Source organism: Argiope bruennichi, chromosome X1, assembly GCF_947563725.1.
Source record: "Argiope bruennichi chromosome X1, qqArgBrue1.1, whole genome shotgun sequence".
Taxonomy (NCBI): Eukaryota; Metazoa; Arthropoda; class Arachnida; order Araneae; family Araneidae; genus Argiope; species Argiope bruennichi.
Genome location: NC_079162.1, coordinates 69489507 through 69504875, shown reverse-complemented (window position 1 = coordinate 69504875; position 15369 = coordinate 69489507). Strand labels below are relative to the sequence as shown.

The 15369-nt window shown below is 30.0% G+C and overlaps 1 protein-coding gene across 1 annotated transcript in view; it reads left to right on the top strand.

The window, feature by feature from the left end:
• Positions 1-15369, top strand: part of LOC129959267 (uncharacterized) — a 50081-nt gene that overhangs the window by 9032 nt on the left and 25680 nt on the right. Inside the window, exons 4-6 of the mRNA XM_056072090.1 lie at positions 8112-8137; positions 10044-10081; positions 10927-11006. Of these exons, the coding sequence (XP_055928065.1) occupies positions 8112-8137; positions 10044-10081; positions 10927-11006 (144 nt within the window). The remainder of the gene's footprint in view (positions 1-8111; positions 8138-10043; positions 10082-10926; positions 11007-15369) is intronic.

Below are 15369 nucleotides of genomic sequence, written 5' to 3'. Positions count from 1 at the left end.
ACAACATGACTATTCGTCCCAAAGGCCAAAATACTCTCTTCTTATCTTCGTTTTCGATTAAAACTATGTCAACAACTTTTAATTCAAAAGATGAATTTTCATTTGTTTGCTTGAGAATGAAATATCCAAGATATTCTACTCTAAAACGTTTTCTCAACTCTTCTCGAAGTTTTTGCTGATATCGTAATGTTCTTGTTAAATTTATCTTGTCTGTATGGTCAAGGTCTGGCACACCAACTTCTGGAATTTCTTGCAGGAACATTGCAGGGAGTATTGGTTTTAACTCTTTTGAATCTTCCGATGCATCAGTTGACGGTCCCGAATTAACTATAACTTCACATTCGCAAAGTAAACTCAGTATCTCTTCATAAGTTAGTGAGGCATTCTTCAAGACTTTTCTTAGTATTTTCTTAACGATTTCTATTAAACGTTCCCAGAAACCACCCCACCAGCAAGCAGAGGGTGGATTGAACTTCCACGCAATTCTTCTATTAGCTGCTTCACTTTCAATCATTTTCCAATCAATAGCTTTAAGAAGATTATTAGGTCCTGTGCAGTTCATGCCATTATGGCTATAAATTACTTGAGGACGTCCACATCTTTCAATGAATCTTTGTAAACTTAAGAGAAAGCAATCAGTAAATAGAGAAGTTATCAGTTCCAGATAAATAGCTCCGAATACAGTGCAGGTATATAAAACAAACAACGCTTTTGTCCCATCTTTAAGAAGAAGAGGGCCTGTTAAGTCTACTCCTACGACTCTGTCTTCTGGGAATGTCACAGAAACTGTTCTCATTGCTTTCGCGCTGTGTCATCTACAAACAATGCATCTAGAAATAGCTCATCTTATTGTTTTTCTTTCGTTTATGACCCAACATTTCTATCATAGATTCGTTAATAGTGGATGAAGTCCCACATGATGTAAAATCAATTGATGTTCTAGGATGATTAATTTAACTAATTTATGTATATTTAGAAATAAAATTGGATACTTAAAGTTTTCTAAATCTTTCTTCTCTGTCAATTTTGTCTTGACTCGCAAAATTCTTCTTTCATCTTTAAACATACATGGATTAACTTTTTGATATCCTTAGATGAAAAAAAGTCTAGTTGTATCAGTTTTATTATTCAATTTTAGGCTCTTTCTAGCTCACGAACCTTAAGCTCTACATGTTCTCTTTTCTTTCGTGACTTTTCTACGAACCTGTACATCCACCCGATCATTCTTAAAATTTTGGTGTACTTTGAAAAGTAGCTGAAAACTCTTGAAGAAAATTCATTGACATGACTTAATACCGTTACTATTGCCTTGCGCCTTTCAGAATCAACAATCTTTGTCATCAGTTGGAGTAGAATGAGGCCATTCTTTTTCCGACAACTTCAGATACTGATGACCCTTCCACCAACGAGATTCTATTAGTTTCTTCACTGAACAAACTCTTGATGGCACGCCAGCAGAATTCTCAGTGCCTGGTACATGTCGCCACCTTGTTCGGTGTTTAAGATTTCTTATTTCTTTAACTCGATTTTTTACAAACACAGTCCATGCATCGTCGTGACTTATCCAATACAACACTGAAGTTGTCCAATAATATTCTTCAATGCCTTTGATACTTAGAGCCATTTTTACCATATGAGTAAGACGTACACCTATTTTACATGCCTTTAATTCTAGTTTAGGAATTGACATTGCTTTCAGAGGCGCGATTCTTGCTTTTGCAAGCACCAATTGCACTAAAACTTGATTTTCACTTTCACTCCTCAAGAAAATGACTGTTAAATAAGACAATTTAGATGGATCAGAGAGTGTATGAAGGCTAATCGATATACAGTTGTCCATTGACATATATCTTGGAATTTCTACCGATTTCAAACGATGAAGATCTTTGGACCACTTCATAAACTTTTCAGTTACATCTTTTGACAGCCCATCATCCCAACCGAGTTTTGAATTGCAACTTTCCTCAAGAAGTAATTTTGGATAAAATGTTATAGGACAACAAAACCCAGTTGGATCAAAAATTCTTTGTGCAAGAGAAAGTAACTTTCTTCGAGTAAATGGTTCCCTCACTTCAATACTTAAATCAAACTTCACAAAATAAAGTGTCATTTTTACGATTCCACAGCATTCCTAAGACATGAGATGTTCTGGAATTGAGGCATTGAAATCGGTAAATTCCTAATTCAAATTTAGCATTTGCCATAGCTTGTGTAGAAACTTCTATAAAATGCTAAATTTCACTTTCTGCGTCTGATGAACTGACACAGTTATCAACAGAAAACGATCTTAATAACTTTTCTGCGATTTTTTTACGTTCTTTACATGTGTTCTCCAGATGATGCCGAATGACTGCTTCAAGAATAAAAGGACTGTAGGTATTTCCGAAAACTACTCTGCGGTGTCTAAAAACTTGAATTTCTTTACTTGAACTATAATTTCACTACAGAAATAAAAAATAATCCTGTTATTCTTCGGAAATGCTTATCTGTAAAAAAGCCCTTTTTATGTCAGATATAACACCAATTCTTTTTTCTCTCTCCCTTACTAACAATGACGGTATCAATTCTTAGGTGTTAGGTCCTTTTTGAAGGTAATCATTGAGTGAAGGAAAGCCTGTCTTTCCATTTAATGCGTCGAAAACTGGTCTGACCTTAGTTGTTGAATTTTCCTTAAAAATCCCTCTGTGTGGCAAGTAGCAACCAGAATTAGCCAGTTCTTCAAGTGGCACCTTTTCAGTTATATCTTCTTTTAACCACTCCTCGAACACCATATTTTATGCATCATGTTTTCGTTTTAATTTTAATTTAGTTGTTGTCTTTCTAGTCTTCTGTTAGCCATATCTCTACACTCAGTAAGAATTTTGTAATGCACCCATGGTAATTTCACTTCATATCTTCCCTCGTCATATTTTCTTAAATTTGCCATAAAATGATCGTTTAGTGATCTAATCAATTTCACTTCTCAATTTCCATTCAAAGGGATCTTTAATGCCAATGGCTTCTAATTATCAGAGGTTTCAGATTTCTTGATTGTGAATTAAGAGGGAAGTAACTACAGCAGCAATAGAATTTTCACTACTAGTTGTTTGCAATTTTCCCATTAAAACTCATCCGAGCAATGTTTCCATAGCAAAAATGCCTGTTCTTAATTTCTGTATTTTTTTAATATAATTATTTCCAGCAAAGTCTGAGCCTATCAAAAGATCAGTCTGCGAGTTGACACAATCAACATCTGTGATATGAATTCCCTTTTCAGCTAATTTTGATATCCATGATCCTTTCTGTAGACTAGATATAGATCCACAAATATTAGGCTGATCTAAAACAGGAATTTTACAGCTAAAACCGATAAGCAAATTCTCAACATTGATTTTCTATCAGATTTCATATCAGATTTTCTTCCTCCAAACACAACGAGTGTTAATTTTCTATGAGCTTCTGATTCTAGTCCTAAGGATTCTACTGTTGATTTTAAAACTAAAACATAGGAATATTCGGATCTAGTATCGATCAAAGTTAGTAGATGAAGTTTCTTCCCTTCATGTTGAATAGCAACCACTAAAGTTTGAAGCAAAACCCTTCCTGAAGTACATGTTGATGAAAGAGTGCTACTTTCGTAATATTCTTGTTTCCACTCGACAGCGACTTTCGATTTCTTTTTAAATTCTGGACAACAAACAATGTTATACTTTCTACCACAAAATATGCATTGGACTTTGCTTTTACAATTTTTAGCTAGTTACAATTTTGTTTTCAAACTCGCAAACCAACAATTTTTATCTCTCATAATTTTCAATTTCAGGAAATAAGAGAAATTTCAGAATAAATTAACATGGACTAATTTAAGATAAAAAAATTGGAAATTAATAAAGATTTAAATTAAATTTAGAGATACCGTTACAATTTTCACTCCACGCAAGCTGCAAGCTGTTGATGTTTGTCGGGGCCCTTCGAAACACAGCCCTATCTTGTGCCCAAGGAAGAATTTAACATTTAAATGCATATTAAAAATGATACCTAAGTTTCCTTTATCTTTACATAATATAAAAATTTATTTCAACAAGGAGACTAGAGATATAAATAGACAGCTATGAGTTTTACTTTAAAAATATTATATAAACTTAGATGACCAACAATAATAACAAAAATATTAATAAAATATGTAACGTAACGTTGCCTGCAGAAGTTCAGCTGATAGTTTTTACTCGATGAGAATTGTCTCTAGGTATGTTTGTATGCGAAATCGTTTAATTATAGGAAATTTGATTCGCGAAAAGTATCAATTTAGGAATGGAATAGTGGGCTAGAGAATTGAACATATACAATAATAAAATATCAACATAATTATGATTTTATATAGAATACTTGGACATGAAAATAATGAACATGAGAATGAAAATACTCTTGTAATAAGCATTAATACTTCAATAAATGGTATAAAAATGCTTTTACGTAAGTATGAAAAGAAAAGCATTTGTCTCACTTAGTAACTAACTAGCATTTTTAATGGGTGATATTCAAAGGCCTAAAATAAGAACATCAAGAAAGGGAATGTAATTCTTCTCTTTCACTTTCCGTTTAGAAATATTTATTTCTATCAGAATAACCGGTTAAAAAAAACCCCAGAAAGAGATAGATATTAATCGGGAGGTTGACCGTATATTAACGCCTCAATAAGACTACTATGCTTTAATACTTGTTGTGATGGCACTTATCACATCGTCATCATAAAGGAAAAGAGCGTCCTTTCTAGGAATTAAATTGCCACCTTACTATATGAAATTTATTTAGCTAAATTATAATAAATAAATCCACCGAAAGTATCGACAGAAAGATGTTCATGATTGTAGGGGACACAACTTTATAAAATGTCAAATCTTTTTTTGCCTTTTCTTTTGTTTAATTGGCAAGCATCAGAATGCTTGAAAAAAAGAGCAACATCTTGGGAGAATATAATTTTAGACAGTATTCAGATTTTCCATTTTTTGAGTGCCTAAATGCCCAAATTACTCATGAGCATTTTGTGAAACTTTCCTCTTAAGAGAAAAAAGTATAATTATTTTAAACAGTTTTTGTTTTCTAGCTACAAATACATCATCAATATTTTTAAATTTAAAGTTATTCAAATTTTGTAAATTTTGATAATGTTTTATTTCTTCCAACTCCAATAAATGCACATAATGCTGGAGATATTGAGTGGTAGGATGCCTTAATAAATACCAACTTCAAAATTAGCTGTTCCCTTTAAGTATTTAATTTCATAATCAAACGTATTTAGTTTGAAACACCAAAAAAATAACTTTCCCCTGAAATATTTAACATTTTAAAGCTAAACAAGGGCAGCTTGATCAGTATGAATTATAAATTTTTCCCCATGTAAATAGTATTAAAATTTATAAAGAGCATTTACTATTGCTAAACATAACAACTCAGTTACGTAATAATTTTTATAAGGGTGTAAAATTCTTGAATGATAAGATAACAGGATTTAATTTACCAGAACTATCAGGCTGTTTTAGAACAGCTCCAATGGCTACTTGAGATGCATCACAGAAAATTAAAAATTAGGTTTATATAACTGTAGCACCGATTTAGTTATTAATTTATTTTTCAATAATTCAAAAACTTTTAAAGTATTCTTCAGTCTATTACATGGTCGATCTTTTTTTAAGAAGATTATTTAAGGGCTCTCAAAATCAAAAAAAAAAAAAAAAAAAAATTAGCACAAGAAAATAATAAACTTATTTTACGCATCGACAGAACAAAAAACAAACAAAAAAAAACACCTTGAAATTGTTTTACTTTTTTTGGAGGTTGTAATTTTTTTATAGTCTTCCAATATCATGTTTATCAAGGGAAATGAATCTTTATTTGACTTCATATTAAAAAGAAATTAATTTTGCCTTCAGCAAATACACATTTACAAAATTTGAATTTAATGTTTTTTTCCCACATTCGAAAAAATCTGTTTTAAATTATCATAGTGTATTTGTAATGAATTAGAGAAAAACTACTATGGCATCAAAATAGTGACATGCAAAATTTAAAAATTTATATTTATTCGGAATTTTACGAATAGTACTATTAAATATCGCAGGTGCATTTTTAAAGCCAAATGGAATACTTGAAATTTGAATAAACCTACAGTAGTTACAAAGGCCAATTTTTGTTTATTTTATCCATGGAATTGTATGCGCCAATAACCAGATACTAGATCCAAACTTGAAAAAAAATTTAGCAGTACTTATTTCGTCTAATAAAGAATCTGTTCAAGGTAGAGGCTCTGCATCAGATTTAGAAAGAGAATTCATTTTACGATAATCAAGACAAAGACGATTTTTTTCTATTTTCATCTCTTTTACGTGCTAAAGTTACAGGAGATTACTTGTAGATTCTTTTATGAAACCTACCGTCAACAGTTGTTTTATCTGCTTATCTGTCTCAATTTTATCAGTAACAAAGGTTCTTTAAGTCCTGCGTGAAACTGGTAAATCAGGTGTTAAAAATATTCTAGGGAACTCTATTCTTATTCTGCAAAGATTATATTTATTTTTTGCAAAAACATGAGAATATTCTGATAAATAGATACTAATAACACAGAATTAGACAGTTTGTTTACAATCAGATATGAAAAAAAATTTCCTTTGAGGTATTCGCTACCTTACCTCATTATCATCAGTGTTGTTAGTATTTTCAATAAAATGCAAAGACACTGAATTATTATTAGTACTCAAGTTTGTAATAATTTTTTCATTTTGCAATATTTTATTATTATCACAATTTATAACTAATTTACATAAACTACAATCTGATGTCTCTACGATAATACATTGTAAAGGGTTTTCAAATATGTGTTACTTGACATTTTCATTTTTTTTTTATCAGTTAAATGAATATCACAGATTTGGGTTAACTGGAACGTTCCCGGAGCTTGTTTGATGCGAATTGGGTTTACATTTTCTGTCGGTAAATTAAGTTATTATTTTTTTTTTCATATTATTTGCAGATAGAGAGAGTGCATCCTATGTCAGTATCAATACTTACATTATGAAGTAAAGTATGATGGTTAGACACATTGCTCAAATTAGCTAGATGCAACAGATTAGAACAATGATTAGACTTGATAAAGACTAATAATTGTTCCCTTACTAGGCCAGTAAAAGTATTTTATTTCCATTTTGGGATTTTTTGAAGAGCTAAGAAAGAAATCTATGTATGGAGAAGCCGACTTAGCTGTTATGCGAAGATTAGTCTCAAATTTGGGTTATCGAAAACGACACACTTGGCCCAATGATAGAAATTAGAAATGCCTTGTCGAGTACAAATTCTACAGGAAGACGGTTGTTGGAAATATAAATTATGATGTTGGTGAAATCCTTGGTAACCCGAATCGTTTGAAGTGGCCTTGTTAAATTTTGATAGTTTCGCTAAAATAATATCGAGCTCGAGGTACAAAGGCAGATTGAAATCTATCAAAATTTTGCTAGGTATAAAGAATGTTATTTGTCTTGCTCTGATTAATGTTTCATTATTCCTGACAATCTTCCAATTCAGAAGGTTCTTCCATTTTTAAAACTTTAGCTGTAATTGTAAACCATTTTAAAGGAGTAGAATAGGATTTAATGATTACTAATTATTTTAATTGGATTGGAAGACTATCAGTGAGACCTTCCGGAATCAGTTCTGAATTAAGACGCAGCTATTGAGTCAAGTTTATGTTGGGAATTAAATCGGCAAAATTTTCTATATCCGATTAAATAAATCCGATTAAGTACAGAGTGGAAATCATCAAAATTATTAATACTTAAACAACACTTTATATAATGAGCTAATGCTGATTCTTTTAGAAATATGGAAGGAAATAAATTACAAGATCTCATTCTTTACAAACATAAAAAATGATTCATTGATAAGCATAATTTCGGTTGTTATTAAGGAATTCTATACTTAAAATGATGAAACATTGTTGCATAATATTTATTATTTTCATGAGATTTTATAAAATTCGACACAAAATTTGGAAATTCCGAGTTAATTTCTTATATTTTGGTATTTGTTTAATTCATATTTTAAGTTTTTTGAAAAATGTTTTTTTTTTTAATTATTTTTAGGAGGTCCGAAATCAAGAAAAATAAAGGTAAGCTAAAAGCATGTGCGCTTCTGAAATTTTTCTTTTGTCTTTTAAATGATTTTTTTGAAATTATAAGCTAATAAAATTAAAACTTTTACCTAATTGAATTAAAATTAAAATTACGAAATTTATTGTGACAAAGTGGTCACGAGCACCTCTACATCATAATTTTGAATAGCAATTATAATTTGTAAGTTTTAGGGAAAGATTAAAATTAATTTTACTAGTTTAGACGAGCGCATAAAGTTCTAACGTCATGAAAATTGGTATAATTATTTAATAAATTATTATGATATAATTATTTGAATAGAATCATAATATTTTGATTATTTATGGGGGAATAGAGAACTTTATTGCATTCAAGTTGCACGTGCCTTTCTACGGGGTCTGATTTAATTAACTATTTTTATTAATTATTTTTGAAAAAATCCAGAAAATTTCACGCGTGTAGCTAGCTCATCGTAGCTATCTGAGACCGAAACAGACATCATTTTGAAAATCTTTTATCCACCAGATTTTCAACAGAGTAGAGATTCTCAGTCTTTTTATAGACGGAAAATTAATATAAATACTATGAATAGCAGCCCGAAGTCTTTTTCTGGAGCTGGGAAGAGCAAAATCATATGCTAACAGTTGAAGTAACTCGGTAATTTTTCGAATAACTTAATTGAAGTTCTTTTAATAAATTCCGGAAATTTTTCCTACTAACGTATAAGGGCGCATTAATAATCTTCATCAGATGTTTATTTTTTTAAAATTTGAAACTTCTTAATGTTTGGGGCTGAAGTTGCCCCCCAGAAATTTGAGAGTCATTTGAATACATCAACACTGGATTTAAAATTGCTTTGTAAAGCAGATGCTTGAGCCTAACTAACTTATAGCCTCGATAACTTACTCCATGGAGCAATTAAGCTGTTGAATTTAACACGCATTACCGTAGCTTTGGTGAGGGCCGCTTTAATATGACTATTAAAGGCTAATTTTAAGTCTAAAACTAACCCTAGGCAATTATACTCTTCTATCCAGGGGAAAATTAGGATTGGGTTTAAGTCGGGCCTTTTCCATTTTTCTTAGAGAAAAGGAGGCACGTGCATTTATTAGAGCTGACTTTTATTTTCCAGCCGAAGATCCGGCACTGCAAAAGAGTCATGTATTGTTGTAGTTGTTTTGTGATTATTTGTGGACTCCTTTGCTTTGTTAGAATAGTGGTATCGTCTGCAAAAATTGTTTAGTGACTATTCCTAATTCTTGGTAAGTCGTTAACATAAATGTTAAAAGACATTGGAGAGAGCAAACTTCCTTGTGCAGGACCGCTCAGGATTGGTCAGGAAGTTGAAATTACGTTGTTTACTCGTACCCTGAAATTGCGAAAAGTTAGGCACGAGCGTAAAATTTTAACAAATTCTCACTTCCTCTGAAAAAAGAAAAAGGGGTGAAATCAACTTGATAATGTATATGATTAAAAAAAATGACATTAACAGATAGCGTATAAAATGAACCGATAAATGAATACTTTCTTTCAAAACAGAAAATTAATAGTTTTTTTTTAATATTATGATTTTTGACGATTAATGTAATATTCGAGATATACTTGATGCCAAAATGCTTCCATTGCATCATTTAAGAGCTGCTAATGTAAAACTCATTTCTTTCTCTAAAGTAATCATATAAATGCATTTCTGACATTTTTTCATAAAGACCACTAGTTTCTTTTGTGGTTCGGCTTCAGAATAATAATCCATCGTATCGATTTTATATTATAAAGTCTGAATTTTGAGAAATCTTAATAAAAAGACGAAGAATTTAGATGAAAACGTTAATAAAGTAAAAGTTTTCATATTTATACATTATTAATTTAGCTGACTTATTTTGTGATTTTCGTCAAATACTAATGTTAATTTTATTTGTACAGGAAGAAAACCTCGATGAAGTACAGAAAGTAACTTCAAGGTATTTGGTTATATATTTTATGATAACATTTTACTCAAATGGTTAGATTTGTGTAATTTAACGGTATTTTCTGTTTACTTATTTATTGCCTGTCTGATTATGTTATATTCTGTACTGACGTTTGAAATACTTGAATAACGAAATTTTACATTATTTAATGTAATTTTTCTCTTATCAAATCGGAGAAAATAATTTCTTTTTTACATTCTAGTGTTCAGATATCGTTAATTTTTCTAGTTAAACTTCTAATACTAGAAATAATAATAAGTTTATATACGCTCAGAAGTCATTAGATGAAAATTAAAATGAATTTATCAAATTTTAACGATTTAAAGAATACTCAGCATCAACATTTTAATGAAGCATAATATTTCTTTTTCAATAGTTGTAAAGTCACATATTTTTTTCAAAATTTTATTTTTCCTAAGTTTAATTATGTCCTCCAAGGATAACATCAGGAACAGTAGAAAAATTGTAGTAATCTGTTATTAAATGCAAAAAAGGCAGGAGAGAAGTATTTTCTGAAATAAATAAAGCATAGACAGATTTAAAGTAGATAGAAAATGCACTCGAATTTAAAGGACTTTTTAAAAAATGACATTTTTATAAATTTGAACTTTTTTTTAAATATAAAGGTTTTATTTTAAAGAAAATCTTATTTTTAAAAATTTTCAAATTTATGAAATATAATTAATTGTTCATTTTTTGGCAAATTCAACTCAAATTTAATTTCAGTTGCTTAAGTCCGTCTCACTTTCTTAGAACAGCACATTTTTTAATTTAAACTTAAAGATAAAACTAATATTTAAAAAGATCAAATAATAGCATCATACAAATTTTTATAGTGAACGGAATGTCACTTCACTTCCGGAAGGGAATAATCCAGGGCCTTCTCAACAAGGAATTTCAAGTGAACGTGACGATAGTAAGTAGACATTTTTTCGCTTATTTCTTTTTCTATTTTCCTTCATATAGCCTCAGTAATTTTCCTTAATATAGCTTCAGTTCTATATATTAATCAATGTAACACAAATATCTTTAGGCTACTTTTAATTAAATTTTTTCAGCGACATTTTTAAAAGAATGGCTAGAGCATCGCATAAGATAAAATGTTATACATGCAAATGGCATTAAAGCTTTAATTTTTGTAGAGTTAATGAGACCAGGATTTCTTTTTTATTAGTCAATACCAAGAATTTAAAAGCTATAAAATAACTAATCACAAATTCTAGAATCATATTTTACTGCAGAAATCTGAAAATGTATTACCATGAGTAATTTAGAACTAATTCTATTGAAGAGTAACTCTTAATGAATTTCTTTACTCCAAGGAACACTTAATAAATTAGAGAATATTCGAATGTCCATAACATTCCCATTTAACATTATAATTCTTCTTGAATTTTCAGTAATAAAATATTCATTTTTCTTTATCCTCGCAATCATCATTCTTGTGCATCTTCAGGGTACTGTAATTTGTCTTGCTATGGTGTGCAGCAAATATTTCTATATAATTAAATTTTGCTTATTTTAATAATTTTGGATAATTTAATAATTAGTTAAGATAATCCACACTTGGTAAGCGATTGAAGAAAAAAAAATTATGAAGTGTAAAGATAAAACTGTTGTATGAAATTTTTTCGTGTTTGCTTTAAAGAAAAATTTCATTGTGCGATATTTTCAATTAATTATTTTCCATCAATTATTTTTCATTTTGTTATTTACTTTTAAATTAAATACCATCGAAAAAATTTTCTTCAGTGGATAAACGCTTAAAACATCGTTTCTAATATTTGTAGTATCTTTTTCTGTTATAACTTTATGATAGAACCAGCAGAAGTGGTCTCCCCAAAACTTTCTCGCGCACTCTCTAATGAAGGTGTTATCCCAGAAAACACCTTGCATAGCATCGTCGTACAATAGTTACGTAATATCTTTGACATGAATTTATCATGTTTACTGAATCTATTTTGTCATCTTAGACGAGTTATTTCGCGACTAATCCCTGGTATGCGGATAACCGTATATGAAAATCGAATTTGTGTTCCAGATGCGTTTTTCCCAACCAATTGAAACCAAAATGTGACACAAAATTACACTTGTAGTCTTGAAATCACATATCAAGTTTGATATATTGAAGCGTTTTTGGGTATCGTTTTTAAATATTTCTAAAAGGACAGACCGGTAGACGGTCACCCCTTTTGGATTTGGCTCACAATTTAATAAATATCTAGACTATAGATTTTAATTTTATGTTTCAAATCTGATGTTATTTAACGAAAATGTGTTTTTCGAACTCATGGAGGTCTAAAATGTTTAGATTCGTCAGAATCTCGAGTTCGAATTTTTTGACGATTACTATACATACATTCTACGTATACGAGAAAGAAAAAACGGTTGCAATGTTAATGAACATGTATTACAGAAGAAAATAGGGACTGAGAGAAAAAGGAGGCAATTAAGAAATTTTCTCCCTTTAAAAAGGTGGATATAATGTTTTTTCTAGATTTTCTTCCTGGTGACAGAAAAATCTAAACAGGAAAAATGCGTTTGAATATTGACGGATTTAAATATCATGCGTACGGTTAAATAATACTAATTAAATTTATATTGTGAAAAAGTTGTGGATCAAATTTATGTTACGCAGCCCCTATACATAAAACGCCGTTGCAGATGGCAAACACTGAAGTGTTAACACTTAGAAAGACGAAAAATGTATCCTTAAAAATCAATACAATAAATCAAAAGCTATTATTCAAATTGAAATTGGTTTAGTTTAGTTTTAATATTTAAAACTAAAATAAGGGATTCAAGTCTTTGATAAATTATTCTTGATTTACATTAGAATAAATTTATTAAAAAGTGTAACTTACAAATTTAGGTTACTATGTAAAATACCTTATATTTAAAAGCTGAAATTTCGCGTCGCTATCATTTGTAGGATGTTAGAAAATATTATGATGACATAGTCTATCTAAAAATATAAATAGCATATGTTTACACAAAATATTTTGAACGAGTTAACAGTTTTTAAAATAGTGATTAGCACCTTATGTAATTAATCCTATCGTCATTGTTGTTAAAAGGCATTTATTAATACATCAACCAATAAAACTGAAAGAAGAAATTAACGTGCTATAAAAATGGCAAACCTGTTCAGATATTTTAGCTGACAGTTTGAAATGATTGGAAGTTACTCGGAAACGCTCAAATAACACGTCATCCAATAAAACTGAAGGAAGCGATTAACGTGCTATATAAAAATGACAAACTTATTCAGATATTTCAACTTATAATTTCAGATGATTGGAAACATTTAAACACGTTTTATGTTCACAACACCTACATTTTAGTATTTTTGACCCCCTCCCCTTTATTATATTTTGTATTAAAAGCAAGCGTGCTGAAAACATAATTTGGTCTTACATCAAGCGATAAAATTCTGAATTATCAAAAGTTACATGGAAAAATTGTAGATAAAAATGTTCAGTGGAGGATGATCGATGAAAAGGATATAACATGAAATCTTTGATTTAACAAAAGATAAATTCTCAGAAAATTTATGAAACGTTGATATAAGGGCATGAATAAAATGAATACTTCTTTAGTAATAAATCGATCATTTCATAGAGGGAAGTGGAGATTGTAAGAGCGATGCAAGCTTAGAGTGACAGTCGACCTTATGCGGTGAATAAAACATCGAACGTCTGCAGTCTTTAGTAATTTACGAACGCGAATTCCCTCCACGGCTAATAATTGACGAATTGAATAAAGGAAAAATCCCCGCACCTTCCTTCATCTAACAGGTTCCTGATCTAATTGCTTCAACATTTTAAACATTTTAGTATCTTTAATTAAACTGCATATAAATTATTTTAAGGATATATATATATATTTTCTTTTTGCGCAATTTATACACTTTTAATTCTCTTAATTAAAGTATATATATATATATATATATATATATATATATATATATATATATATATATATATATATATATATATATATATATATATATATATATATATATATATATATATCACCTTTACAGTTCCAGGAAGCTCAAAAGAACCAAACTTAAAGATACAAAAAACCACTGAGAAACCAATAAGTAAGAGGAAAAGATCGGTAAGTCAAATGCATGTACATTACTGGATTTTTTTTCTTTGGCATGAATTTTTAAAAGATTGTTGATTAATACTTGTCTTTAATTGATTGCAATAAAACTAGAATCACAAATTTACGTTGTAACGTCGGCGAACAGATTTTTTCTTTTTTAGGCAAGGAAAATAAGAATTACTTTATACACAAGTAATAAATAATATCTTAATTTAATAACCCGGACCATAACTAAAGGTTATCTAACCTTGTTGCCGTCTATTATCATCTAGATGAAATTATTTCATAAGTGTAATTTTTGGGGAGTAAAAGAAATGTCAAACTAATTCTAGTAAAGATCTAAAATGTTTGAGGCTTTTGAACACTTTATTTTATAAAATATGCCGAATCGACGTCATCACGGGAGCGGAAAATCGGAGAACATTTAATTAATTTATTTTTTGAATTCAGATTTACAGTGCACGGGAGACGTTGTGCATGGTCATCGGAGATAGATTCAATGATCCTTCAAGACTTAATTGCACTAATTAGTGAAAGTAGAAAGTCTGGTGAAAGGAAATTTTAACTAGTTGTCTTCAATAAGTTGTAGCTTGGGACCGCGATAACCATACAGGCACACGAATACGTGATGGTAATAGAGAGCAGACATTCTCAAAATTCGTCACGAATGCGAAAACTTAATGAAAATTTACATGGCATGAATAGTAATTTTTTCTACATCGAACTCGGTCTAATTTTCTTCCGGTCGAAATGGATCAAAAGGAAATTAGGTGCATTGGAAATTCACGCAGATAATTAATTAGGTGCTCTCAGAGGTGCATGGGTTGCTTCGCTGTTTACTGAGAGGTTATGGCACCCAATTTATCGAAGGTAGCGATCATGAAAGACTGGGCATGAAGAATAAACCGAAAATGGAATGGTGTGAATTGCCATCACTTGAAAAGATCCATAATTCTTTTAAAACAGTGATACTATCAAATATAAGCAGTGCGGAAAATTAAATGTAATAAATGCAACAGTATTAACATTCCTTCTTTACTGTGGTAAAATTTAGTAATGTATTAAATCACAAGAGCCGAAATTAAATGCCTCCAGAACTACTTGCCTTATTGGGACTTTAAAAATGTAGTGGTCAAATAAAATTTCGAATAATGAACTGTATGAAT